Raw genomic sequence first — 13,137 nt, 5'->3', positions numbered from 1 at the left:
TTTTTTTTTTTTTTTTTTCACTTATAGTTAATGAATGAGAGTTCGCGTAAAAAAGGGGTCATTTATTTAAATATTGGTATTTGTATTGAATACTAGCTAAAAAGATCGATGGATTCCGGCAAAGGTTACCGTGTCGCCGAACACACTTCCGCGTTCACGAGCCGTCAAGACCGTCACTGTGAGATTTATTCCTGATGAGAACAGATCCAGCAACAAAGTATTCGTATGCGTCCAGACTTTTCTACACTTTCAAACTTTTCCGTGTAAATCTCAACGACTTACTCACCATATCCATGAGTATATCGAAAACATAGACTACGGGTCCTCTATGCCGAGTTTATTAAATTTTTCCACGTACCGATCGTATCGTTTTTCACCTTGTAAATGTCTGATGGTTTCGGACAAGACTCTGGGCGTTGTGCTACAAGACATATTCCCGTGTCGTCTCCAACCGATTTAGCATTGAGCAATGCTTAGCTTGACCGGCAATATGGCGACATAAACAAAAGTCACGTGATTTTTATGACATAGGTGCAGGTGCTCCATATACTCCACTAACTTCTTTAAAATGCTGAGTAGGTCTTTGTCAGTACTATATGTAGTTCTGAGCCCCTGTGAACAGTCACAGCATTATGTTTACTTCTGGTGAATACCAACAATGAAAAACACTTCAGTGTCATTAACGTAGTCTAAATGTTCTGTGAGCTCCACTTCCACTGAATAGTTCGTCTTCCTTTCTTGTCGTTCCATCTCTTGGCAGGAGGTTTTGCCATTGTGTTCTTGGTGCGAACGAATCAGGGTCAACGGTGCGCTCTTAAGCGGATGTATGTTAACAATGAGCACGATCTACAAATCTGCAAACTGGAGATACAGATTATGGTGAGTTAAAAAAAAACCCAAAATTTAAAATAGAAATTCAAGAGTGAATTTTTGGTGAGCTTTTCATGACGTTATACTCTAGCTCGTTGTCTTCTCACCCCTTTTGTCTTTTTCATTGTATTTTGTGCTCAGTAAAATGACGAGATTTATGTCATATCTATAACATTGTGACAAACAATTTAATAACAATTTGTTAAAGCTAAAGGCAGTGACACGGCGGGGGCTTAATCGGTCGTACTATTTTGTAAATTCTCATAAAGTAATATATCATGGGTCTCGTAATTTTGGCCTTCAAGCAGATTTAATGTCATTTTGCAAAGCAGAGTCCTCAATGTTAGCATAAATAAATAAGAAGTTCAGTCACATCCTGTGTCGTTATGACTATAGTGAGTTTTTCCACTCATTTTACAGCATTTTTACAGAAAAGATAAAGGGACAAGCCAAAAGAAAGTTAGTTATATACAAACATGAACATATTTTTCTTTTTCACCCTTGCAACGGTAACTGTTTTTCCACCTTTTTCTTGTCTGTTTATTGACATAGCTGGACCTTGTTGGCCACAAAAACATAGTTGGCTTCCTGGATTCCAGCATAGCCGCAGTTGGTGCTGGTGATGTCTGGGAGGTCCTTATCTTAATGGACTTCTGTCGAGGTACATTTATTCCCTCTTTTTGTGTCTCTATATTGAAATAATTGGGTTATCGTTTCAGTCATGGTTTTAGCATTTAAGCAAATCATAAACCATGAACAGTTTAGTTTGATTGCATAAAAAGATGCAATGTCAGATTGAGGTAGAGCGTTGTCATGGCAGCAGCTGTTTCAGCGCATGTCTTTTTCCTTTTGTAGGTGGACAGGTGGTTAACCTCATGAACCAGCGCTTACAGACTGGCTTCACAGAGGCAGAGGTGTTGCAGATTTTTTGTGACACATGTGAGGCTGTTGCTCGTCTGCACCAGTGCAAGACTCCCATCATTCATAGAGACCTCAAGGCAAGTTGCAAGATTCAAAGTTCATTTATTTGGTATTCTTGCACAACAGAATTGCAGTTAATTGTTTTTTTTGTTTTTTTTTTTTATTCCTCAATGTGTTAGGTGGAAAATATTCTTCTGCATGACCAAGGACATTATGTGCTGTGTGACTTTGGAAGTGCTACAAACATCTTCCTGAACCCGCAGACAGATGGTGTACCTGTCATTGAGGAGGAAATCAAAAAGTCAGTTTTCTGTGCCACTGGCCTTTTGCTTGTAATTGCATATTTCATTTTATTTTTTTAAATGACGTGGCTCTTTACACCAGGTACACGACTTTATCATATCGCGCTCCAGAGATGGTCAACCTCTACGCTGGTAAAGTCATCACAACGAAGGCAGATATATGGGTGAGGTGTTTGGATCACATAATATTAGCGCATAAGTGTACACTGGGCTTACGTTAACTTTTGTTTTTGCAATTTTGTGTCCAGGCTATGGGATGCCTACTTTATAAATTGTGCTTCTTCACGCTTCCTTTTGGGGAGAGCCAAGTTGCTATCTGTGATGGCAGTTTCACTATTCCAGATCATTCACGCTACTCCCACGATATGCACTGTCTCATCAGTAAGCAGCATTAGTCTTACTACTTCCTGTCCTAGTTTTTCTGTATTCTGTATGTAGTTGGAGGTGCGCTATTTGTAAAATGTCTGTTTTACAGTATGTTGCCAAGTGATAATGCATATATGAAGTTTATTACCCACAATGATCTTAAAATCCATGGTGTATCAGAGTGATGCAAATTTATGGATGGATGGAATCTAAAACCCCGTCCCTGAAAATATGTGCGTCTGCAATTTCTCTACAATTGTGGATTGGAATATTTATGTTCCGGAAAGTTCAAGATCCCCCGATGTGGTTTTTTTTTTTTTTTTTTTCAGGATATATGCTGGAACCAGATCCCGACAAGAGGCCAGACATCTATCAAGTATCTTATTTTGCTTTTAAACTGAATCGACAAGAGTGTCCTGTTCCAAATTTACATGTAAGTTCAGAGTGACAGAAATAAATATTTCTAACTTTGACCACAGATTCCTATGGCTCAGCACATTCTAGTTACCTAGGAAATAAAAAATGATGACTGCTGCTAAAGGGCCTGTAAAAATACCAAAAAAATCTAGATTCCTTTCCAGTATCCTGCACTTTTGGCTGAATTTTCTTTACAGTATTTCAGATATAAGAAATGATACTTCTTTTGTCTCTCCCCGATTAGACACAGATGTCATAATTTAATTTCATCTCATCTAGAATTCATCCATTCCTGCAAAACTTCCCGAGCCTGTCAAAGCCAGTGAAGCATTGGTTAAAAAGAGTCAAACCAAAGCCAGGTGAGAGACGAGCAAAAATTCTGGAGGTTTTCTTTAAAAGTATATTCGAACATTAGAAGTTCGTTGTCCCCTTCCCTCCCATCAGGATCACAGACCCCATTCCTACCACAGAAACTTCAATAGCACCTCGGCAAAGGCCTAAAGCTGCCCAGACACAACCGCAGCCCATATCAGGCATTCTTCCCATACAAGCCGCCATGACCCCACGCAAGAGGCCCAACGTTACCTCCGGAGCACCCCAGGCCATAGGTAGTAGCTCTTTGATCCAGCTCCACATCACAGCGAAAGCCAGGGGTCTGTTTTTATGGGGGATCGATACACTTTAGCATTGGCTTAGCATATGGCGTTATGATTTTTTTTTTTTTTTTAATGTGTTGTCTTTGCTTCCGTTCTCTAGTTGTCGGGAGCAATGTCCCACCTTCAGCTCCTGGTGCTGCCCAGACTGTTCAACAGACTCCCACAATGCAGACCACCAGCATTCAGCCTCAGGTCACACTGCAACCTCAGCAGCTCCTCATGAAACACCAGCAGCCTTCTGCTTTCTTACACCCTCAGAATAACCAGCAGGTAGGCATCCTGGTAGGAGAACTAGAAATAAAATGCAGCGAGGCTGCACTCAAGCCCTAAAAAGGTCCAAGGTATAGAGTCCATAAAAAAAATCTAATACTGCAGGTTTTCTGTCACTCTTGATCGATGGTTCATGCTTTCACTCAATTTCAAGCAGTAATACGCAGTATTAATAATCAAATTGTATAGGATAAGGCATCAAATTGCAGTCATCCACAGCATTAATATTCAAATTGGATCGAATAAGGCATCAAATTGGAGAGAAAATCCCCCACTTTCGCAGGATGTGCATTTTTTTTTTTTCTCCATCTCTGCCCCATGCCTTTGGATCACCAATCTCTGTTGTCAGAAATAGCAAAAATATTCTGGAAATGGAAAAATGTGACCACAAAGTGGTCGGTGATTTTCCGGTGTTGAATCATCTGGCATTGACCGTTTTCCACCAAATGCAGCATAGTGTCAGTGTGGCGCCCACTCTGCCGCAGTTCAAATCTCAGCCTGGTTTTCGTGCTCTCTCACTGCAACCCCCGCAGCAGCATGAGGTCCATGAAAGCCCAGGTCACCATCTGACTTCCATCCCCGAGTGCTCCGTCATTGGACCAGATCCTGACCCAGATGTGGTAATATCTTGTTAAATAGTGGCGTCTGCTGCTCTTTACCGGCAGAGCTAATTATTAGCTGACCTTAACAATCGCCAATCTTCTACTTCTGCTGTGGGGCTTTGGAATGAAGGAATCGTCATTGATAATTGTATTCAGTGTGGCATTGAAAGGGCCTTGTCTTTATAGCACTCTATCTGAAATCAGTGCATTTACTTACTCTTGATCAACTCTAATATGGACAAGCTTAAGGTACTTTTTTTATGTGGATGCTCTCATTTCTTTAAAGGGTTGTCCAAACCTTGTGTGTTGTCTTTGGCTTTTATTGGCAGGAGGTGTTGGAAAGACATGATCTGTCTTTTATTCTGTTCTCTTCAATCACTCATCCTGACTGGGAATTGTTAGTTGGTGGTTTTCTTTTGTTGAACATTGTGCAGATATTGCTCATGCTAACAAGCCTCATTGTCCCCCATAGACAGGTGGAAGGGGGCTTCACAAAGTCAGCTCCCTAACACCGCCATCATCACCGAAGATGGCGACCAAGAGCGGCCACAGACGCATCCTGAGCGACATTACTCACAGCGCCATCTTCGGGGTTCCCGTCAGCAAATCCACCCAGCTACTGCAAGCCGCCGCGGCCGAGGCCAGCCTCAACAAGTCAAAGTGAGTAGAACGAGCTCCCCTGAGTGATATGAGGAATGACTGTACGTTCATGACACTGCAATAGAAAATCTATTCAGATGACAGAACCACAGAGTAAAAGCAATCCTTTTACATCAGGGGTGCTCAATACATCGATTGCGGGATGGTGTGTGTGTCCCCCCCAAACCCCCAAAAAAAGAAGTCAGCCACTGTTGCCTCTAAACTGCGCGTGTGTGCAATTGTGCACCGCTGATGCAGTCTCTTCGCAGATATTCTGCGTTGCGCACAAAAAAAAAATCCAATGCAAATTGAAAGTATAACATACAGCTATTCAATTTGTGGCATTTTGCATTGTGATTCAATAAGTGAGGGATGAGTGGTTGTTACATCCAACGGCACAATTCATATACGTAATGTAAAAAAAAAAAAAAAAGACGCCATTGGTTTCGTTTAGGCAACACACAGAACTTTCTCTAACAATGACCGCCGCTCTGCCACACTGTCTTTTCCTAGTTTACCTTACTCACCCCCACCCCAAAAAAAAAAAGACGTACACTCATAATTACAAGTGTTACAGCACTTAAGGAGCCCATCAATATATTCTATTATGACAGTGTCCACAGTGTGGACAACGTAGATCAAAGACGAGCGAGACATGCTGCCAATGTTTACTTTCGAGATTAATAAAGAAAGCTAAAAAGAAATGTTGTGGTTTTAAGATACAATGACTGTCAGAGTATGTGAAAAATCGCAGAAAAAGTGGTTAAACTGGACGAGATTTTTTCTTTTTCGAGTGGGAAAGGTCTGGTCCAAAGTAGAAAGTGCAGGATGAGATGGTGTGTCATTTTCAAATTCCACCTTGGCACAGCCTGATCCAGGATGAAAGTACAAACAATACAGTACACACAAAGCTAATTCTGTGTTTTAAATATAGGAGGCAACATAACATTAACCTTAAAATGGTTTTGGAGCATCATCCCAACCCCCTGCCCCTTTGGTAGCTCGCGAGAGGCTGGCTGCTTGAAAAGTAGATCTTTGGGTAAAAAGAAGTCTGGGGACCCGTTTTACATCCTGGAGAATCTTGCTAAACAAGAATTGCTCATTTCATGCACTTTGTTCGCATACATGACCAAACCAAAGACCACAGAAGTAACGCACAAGCTAAAGTCTACTGTAACCTTTCTTTTATTTGATTTGTAGATCAGCCAGCACAACTCCTTCTGGCTCCCCATGCTCATCCCAGCAGACTGTATATCATCCAGCAGACGCTGATACTCTGTCTGCCCGTGTTACAACCAATCCGCAGCCCAGCTGGAATCCCTTTGGCGACGATAACTTCTCCAAGCTAACTGCGGAAGAGCTGCTTAACAAAGACTTTGCGAAGCTAGCTGAGAGTAAGTGCAATATTGTATGTACTGTATATTAACGCACAGACAAATGTGAGAGAGTTGTTTCATCCAAAAACCTTTGTTTTAACACAGCTGCTGCACCAGAGGAAAATCCAAGGGGTGACAATCTCATTCACGGTCTCAGTTCATTTCCAGGTAAGAGTTTCTTTGAATCTTGTTGTTTGCGTGCATTTACATCTTTAGCCACTGTATGCAATCTTAAAATGAGAGATCCTGCAATATCCAGTGCGCATAATCGTTCCTTGTACTTTATTTAAGGACAGTCGCCAACATCAAAATTGCAACTGCTCGTTTCAGAAGCCCATCTTTGTTGACATAAGTTAGTAGTCGCACAGTGTGTCCTTGTCAGTTTCCATGAATAGGGTCTCTGGAACTCCAGCTAGAGCGCATCTCGTTTGCAGCTCTGTGCTTTTGCTGTCACTCACGACTGTGAGGGCAAACACTCCTTTGTTAATTGGATTTCCTTTCGGCTGGAGCACTGTGCTTACAAACCTGTGAGCTCAGTCACTGAGTCTTTTATTTCCACTTTTTGCCTTCACTTATATTGGAAACAAACCCCTCTAAGCTCTTGTTCAGCGCTGCTTAGTTTTCTTTTTTGTATCGTTTGTAGTGTCAGGGTGCCGCTAATCTCCTTTACAGAAGGTGTCTTTGTGAGACGTTTGAGCATTTGGATTTTCTCTGCTGTCAAAACAACTACATACAATAAGCACAATGCAGTCACTCACATTTGAAAAATGTACGGGTGTGGTCAGTCATGCTTGCAGATAAAGTTGCGGGTGTGATTAGGGATGGAATCTCAAGACCTTAAAATAACTTACTGGATTAATAAAACTGTAAATTAAAAATAAAATAAGCAAAAACAGGCGGCACGGTGGCTCAGCTGGTAAAGCGTTGGCCTCACAGTTCTGAGGACCCATGGTTCAATCCTGGGCCTCCCTGTGTGGAGTTTGCATGTTCTCCCCGTGCCTGCGTGGGTTTTCTTCAGGCACGCCGGTTTCCTCCCACATCCCCAAAAACATGCAACGTTAATTGGACACTCTAAATTGCCCCTAGGTGTGATTGTGAGTGCGGCTGTTTCTCGATGTGTCCTGCGATTATCTGGCAACCAGTTCAGGCTGTACCCTGCCACCTGCCCGTTAACAGCTGGATAGGCTCTAGCACTCCTGTGACCCTCATGAGGATAAGCAGCAAAAAAATTGATGGATGGATAAACGAATTGTATGTAATTCTTTCGGCTTGTCCCTTTCGGGGTCGCCACACCATATCATCTCAGATGAACGCACATATATGTTTGGCACAAGTTTTACACCGGATGCCCTTCGTGATGCAACCCTTCTCAGGGAGTGGAGGCCCTAGTGGGATACGAACCCACAACCCCTGGTTTACCAAACCAGTGCTCTAACCACTGAGCTGCAGGGCCTCCGATGGCTGGATAAACGAATACATAACTTAAATGGAAAAAAAAATTCAAAGTCAGATATGATAATTTCCAATTTCAGCTGATGTTAGTAGAACATGATATAAAACGGTATTTAAAATTTTTCATCAATAAAAATTATTGATCTGACAAACTTTATCTGAAGAAAAGTTAAATGCACTGTCCTGTCAAGGAATGAACACAAACGGTCTATACACGTAATGTTTTGAAAATGCTGAAAGTTTAGTTCAACACAATGGGCGTTTGTGGCAACAAGCTAGCGATACATTGTAACAAACCTTCCTGTCGCCAATCGTATTATTATAATCTCACGTAATTTACGGCGCTAGCAGTAGATGATCTATATCCTCCCAAAGGAGCAGTCCTGTTTTTGAAATAAACACTTAAATTAATGTCGAGACTACATAAGCGACTACATAAGCGACTAAATAAGCGACGTCTTTCAATATTGATTGTTTTTTTTTTTCTACTTGTAACAAATTTTACGTGCGTGATTTTTCGTGCTTGACTGTGAAGATTTGCGAGTGTGATGGCGAGCAGGCGCGAACGCGCTCGTCAAATGTGAGTGACTGACAATGCAGAAAATGTCTTGATGAAATATAATGTGCACATTTTTCACTGGACATTAGTTACACCTGTGTCAAGGTCATCAAAATGTTTTATGAATTCGTCTTACAGGGTATGATATGATGCAATTCTACACCATTTCAAACAAAATTTGGATTAAATGCAGTATATTGTTCAACGAAAACCTCTCAAAACTTTATCTTCACAACAACTTATACAGCCCTTCTTTTGGATCTCCTCAAGTGTACCACCAAATGTTGGGGCCAATATGTGTATATTCACACAATGCAATGTACAATATTTTCACTTTCTGATGTTCGCACTAGCTTTTCAACAGTGCTCTTTCCTATAGAGAAACGGGTAAATGGTCACATCTGCTGTGCCATTTTCTGAGCCAACACATTCCTTCTCTAAGACACCCCCCCACTCCTCATTTTTTTTGCCATTGTAGTTTCTTGTAAGTATGAACTGCTGTGAGTTTTGCTTTCTGCATGGGCCGCATTTCAATAAACGTCATCAGATCAAGTCATATCTGTTAAGAGTTGATGCATCCTGTGTTTCCCCGAAGGAAACTGTGGTGTTGTCAACTCTGTAGAGTGTCATGAATTGTGAGGTTCGGCGCGGCCCCTCTCTGCTCAGTGTTGTTTGTTCAGTTGACCGCTTGCTTATTATTTCCCAAGCTTGTCTTTGCCTGCTTGGCCTAATACTCATGGTAAAATTCTCATTTGAAGCGTGTTGCTGTATTCACTGGAACTATGTGACTAACCAATTAGATCATTGCATGTGCTACAATAAAATACTACCAACTTTGACTTTTAATCTTCCTTGGTTTTCAATCAGATGGAACACTAACATTGCTCAAATGTCTACTATTGCTGTTCTGTTGATGCTTTTCTTGGAAACTCCTCCGATTTGTCTTTTGTGTCCCCTGCCATGTTTGTATGTGTCCCTCAGACAAGTTGATTAATCATGGACCGAAGTCTCACGAAACCTCTCTACTCCACCCTGACCTCTTAACCCTGGCTGAACCTCTGAGTACAAACGCTGGTACCATCTTTTTGTTTTTGTTCCCAGTCGTATTGGAAAAAACTTTCCACTTTACATGCATTTCTGTTGCCTTCCTTCACTTTCTGTCATGCATTTGCAACCTCAGCAAGATGTCTTAGGGAAGGAAATAGTTCTTTCTTGCATTCTCCTCTTATGTTTGCATAGCAAAGGCAGGGGTGTGTGTGGATTCACTGATTCCTGGGTTGGAAGCCCCTCGAGCCCAACGGCAATCGGCCCAGTCAGAGCTCACTTCTGCCAGCATGCCAGGTTAGCGTTGTAGGCCTCATCATAGGAGACAAAAACGGAATATAAATATATTTCTCATCTGTTTATGGGCAGAGTTTGATTGACTATAACTTAAGTGTTGCTTGGATTGGAAGTAAGTTTCATGCTAGAAATTGTTCTTGCATGAAATTGAAATAACTTGGTTCAGGGTCAAATTTTTGGCATCATAAAACATATATTTACTGCACATATAATATCTGCATTATTCTCCCATCAAATTATAATGTAAAAGTTTTTTTTTTTTTTTCAGATGTAGCTAACAAATTCCAATACTTGTGTTGTCTGAACAAATACAGTTGAAACCAAAAGTTTACATACACTGTGCCAAAGCACACATTTAATTTTTTGCCTCACTTTCTGAGAGAGAGAGAGAGAGAGAGAGAGAGAGAGAGAGAGAGAGAGAGAGAGATAGAGATAGAGAGATAGAGAGATCGCTCGAGATCGCTCACTATAGAGTCTAGCGCTCTCGCTCTCTTCTCCTCCTCTCTCTTCGCTCGTTCTCTCTCTCTCTCTCTCTCCTCGCTTCTCTCTCTCTCTCGCTCTCTCTTCTCTCTCCGCTCTCTCTCTCTGCGCTCTCGCTCGCGCCTTTTTCTCTCCCTTTTAGATTCTTTTCTTCAAGCTCAAACCGTTTCCATACATTTCCTTAGTATGCAGTAGGATTTCCTTTGAACTCCATGATGTGGGTTAAATGTTTTTGGTATCCTTCAACAAGCTTCTGACAGTGCTTTGCTGGAGTCCTGCGCCATTCCTCCTGACAGGACTGGTGTAACTATGTCGGGTTTTTTGGTTGTCTTGCTCGTACATGCCTTTTCAGATCTGAGCAGGTCCACAAATTTTAGATGGGATTCAGATCTGGGCTTTGTGATGGCCATTCCAAGACATTGACTTTGCGACTCTTTAACCATTTTTGGTAATGTTCTGCGGGTCATTGTCCATTTGGAAGACCCATTGGCACCAAAGTTTTAGCTTCCTGGGTTGTGTCTTGAGATGTGTCCTTAATATCTCCATGTAATGTTCTTCCTTCATGATCCCATATATCTTGTGAAGAGTTCTAGTTCCTGCTGCAGCCAAACAGCACCACGGCATGCTGCTGCCACCTTTATGCTTCAGTTTGTATGACGTTCTCATGCCTACAAGCTTCCCCCTTTTCCTCCAGATGTGCTGTTGGTCATTATGGCCAACTAGCGCCACTTTAGTTTCATCAGACCACAGGACATGTCTCCAGAAGTTAAGGTCTTTGTCTTTGTGTCTCTCTGAAAACTCTACTGTCTTTTTTTTTTTCTTTGAGTATTTCTTCATTCTCAGTGAGTGACCTTTCACCCCAAGTCTGTGCAGGACTCGTTTCACTGGATAATGATACTTTCTTACCAGCTTCATCCAGCATCTTCATAAAGTCTTTAGTTTTTTGATCACATTTAAAACCAAAAAACATTCATCTCTGGGACTCAGAGCCCATCTCCTTCCTGAACAGTGTGATGGCTTGACATTCCCATGATGTCTATACTTGCATATAATTGTTTGACCAGATGAACGTGGCACTTTCAAATATCTGGAAACTGCACCCAAGGATGAGCCAGACTGAGGCATCAATTTATTTTGATTTTCCCATGATTTCAAACAAGGAAATAGTGTTTGAGGTTTGACCTTAAATACATCCCCAGGTGTGCTGTGAGTAAACTCACATGTTGTCACTTAACCTTTCATGAGCTTCCGAAGGCATGGCTTCATCATTTGGGCTTCCCCATGTTCTTGAAAGCCACAGTACTTTTTGTTTTATGTAAAATTTGTTCTCTCTCTAAAATGTTGTCTCTCATTATTGTGGCATTTAACAGTTCAAATAACTTTGGTAATCCCGACTGACCTCAAACAGGAGAGTTAGTCTGGTTTAACTTCAAACAGTGAGACAATGTATGTATGTGTGTATGCATTTATGTAAACCTCTGGCTTCAACCATCTGTATAAGGTTACGAAGGCTCAAATTAAACCTATTTTTGGAACTGATACATGTGATTAATTCAGGCTACATTCTCAACCGTTTTCCTTGTCAAATCCCTTCTGCTAATTAATTGGCTTACTGTTTTACTTACTTTGCTTTGGCTTCTTCTTTTTATTTCGACTACTTCTCACTATAAGTTTGTATTCTTATTGTAACTCAGAGACTTTAACTGGGGAGGACTCTCTGCTGGGCTGCCATCTTCTATCTCATTCTTCGCCTCATGGAAACCAGAGTGTTTCTGCTCTGAATGTTTCCTGCTATCGCCCCTCTGCACCTCTCGGTTCCTGCTCCGCATCCTGCCTGGAGGAGCGACAGCCTGCCCAGGCTGCTGTTGGTAAGCCCGTCCACTTTCGCTGAACTTTTTGTTCATAAGCATGATATTTGTTCTTGTACTATTGTTGACTAACGCCGCTTAAGTAAAGCTGATGTGTGAACACACAGCCAATGTCTATGTATCGAATATTTGTCCTTTCCATTTCCAACTGACAATTGAAAAATGAAAGGCTTTTTTTTTTTTTCAGTTTGGTAATAAGCTCTACGTTAGCTTGTTAGCCACTGCAATCAGTCAATCCATCGAATGATTCATCAGCCATAATATATCAACACCATACTGTATGTGCTTCTAAGCGTTGTTGTTATATAATTCCTTTTACTGCAGTCAGTTCGAGTTTATGGACATTTTCCTTATGCTAGCTCAGTTTGAACCATACAGAGTATTAAAGGGCCGCACGCCCTAAGCGGTACATACTAGATCTCCACGTATTGTCTGGACATGAACGTGTTGTAACTAATGCGACTGGACAGACGAACCGTGGTGAAAGTATATCTTCTGTGTCTGAAGATGAGGCATTATAATACCGCGTGGTTGTTTTAAAATAATCTGGTTGATGAATAATTTGATGGATCATCATTTTGGTCCAGACAACACCACTTTTGTATGTTTTTCATCTTTTTGATTGCCAATTATAAACCCTGAACAAATAATGCACAGACTGACAGTGTCACTCACATACTTGTGAAATAACCCACAGCTACCCTGCAATGCCACATTTATATTGTGCCTTGTTTTTAATCTCTCTGCCCCTCTTTTTTTCATTGCCTGTTGCCATGGCTGAATTGACCGCTTGCCCGTCACATCTGCCTTTCCTTTTCATCCTCTTCCTTCACTGCAGACTCTCCTTTCCTAATGTCGCAAGTCGGGAAAGGAAATAATGACGAGTTTGACCCTATTCCCGTGCTCATCTCAAAAACCCCAGACCAAGGTAAGAATAGAATCCCGAGATGCTTTCAGCAGGACAGATTCTGAGTCCCCGTCCCACGCATAGCACCCTTCCCTCTGTGACTTTCCGCTG

The 13,137-nt window shown here is 41.5% G+C and overlaps 1 protein-coding gene across 12 annotated transcripts in view; it reads left to right on the top strand.

The window, feature by feature from the left end:
- LOC133499155 (AP2-associated protein kinase 1-like) overlaps positions 1 to 13,137 on the top strand; it is an 83,252-nt gene that overhangs the window by 63,776 nt on the left and 6,339 nt on the right. For 8 of the 12 annotated variants that reach the window (XR_009794569.1, XM_061816790.1, XM_061816789.1 and 5 more), the window contains 17 exons: positions 761 to 879; positions 1,423 to 1,531; positions 1,726 to 1,868; positions 1,971 to 2,092; positions 2,176 to 2,257; positions 2,342 to 2,474; positions 2,789 to 2,892; positions 3,156 to 3,235; positions 3,321 to 3,484; positions 3,633 to 3,802; positions 4,877 to 5,064; positions 6,244 to 6,437; positions 6,525 to 6,587; positions 9,412 to 9,504; positions 9,670 to 9,771; positions 11,946 to 12,119; positions 12,958 to 13,047. Coding sequence is in view for 11 of the 12 variants with exons in the window: in XM_061816790.1 (XP_061672774.1) it covers positions 761 to 879; positions 1,423 to 1,531; positions 1,726 to 1,868; positions 1,971 to 2,092; positions 2,176 to 2,257; positions 2,342 to 2,474; positions 2,789 to 2,892; positions 3,156 to 3,235; positions 3,321 to 3,484; positions 3,633 to 3,802; positions 4,877 to 5,064; positions 6,244 to 6,437; positions 6,525 to 6,587; positions 9,412 to 9,504; positions 9,670 to 9,771; positions 11,946 to 12,119; positions 12,958 to 13,047 (2,130 nt within the window). In the remaining variant the exon portion in view is untranslated. The remainder of the gene's footprint in view (positions 1 to 760; positions 880 to 1,422; positions 1,532 to 1,725; positions 1,869 to 1,970; positions 2,093 to 2,175; positions 2,258 to 2,341; positions 2,475 to 2,788; positions 2,893 to 3,155; positions 3,236 to 3,320; positions 3,485 to 3,632; positions 3,803 to 4,876; positions 5,065 to 6,243; positions 6,438 to 6,524; positions 6,588 to 9,411; positions 9,505 to 9,669; positions 9,772 to 11,945; positions 12,120 to 12,957; positions 13,048 to 13,137) is intronic. The other 4 variants (XM_061816792.1, XM_061816797.1, XM_061816793.1 and 1 more) reach the window with 3 other exon arrangements.

The sequence above is a fragment of the Syngnathoides biaculeatus genome, chromosome 4, assembly GCF_019802595.1.
Source record: "Syngnathoides biaculeatus isolate LvHL_M chromosome 4, ASM1980259v1, whole genome shotgun sequence".
Taxonomy (NCBI): Eukaryota; Metazoa; Chordata; class Actinopteri; order Syngnathiformes; family Syngnathidae; genus Syngnathoides; species Syngnathoides biaculeatus.
The sequence above is the reverse complement of the archived record's forward strand: the minus strand, read 5'-3'. Positions and strand labels throughout refer to the sequence as shown.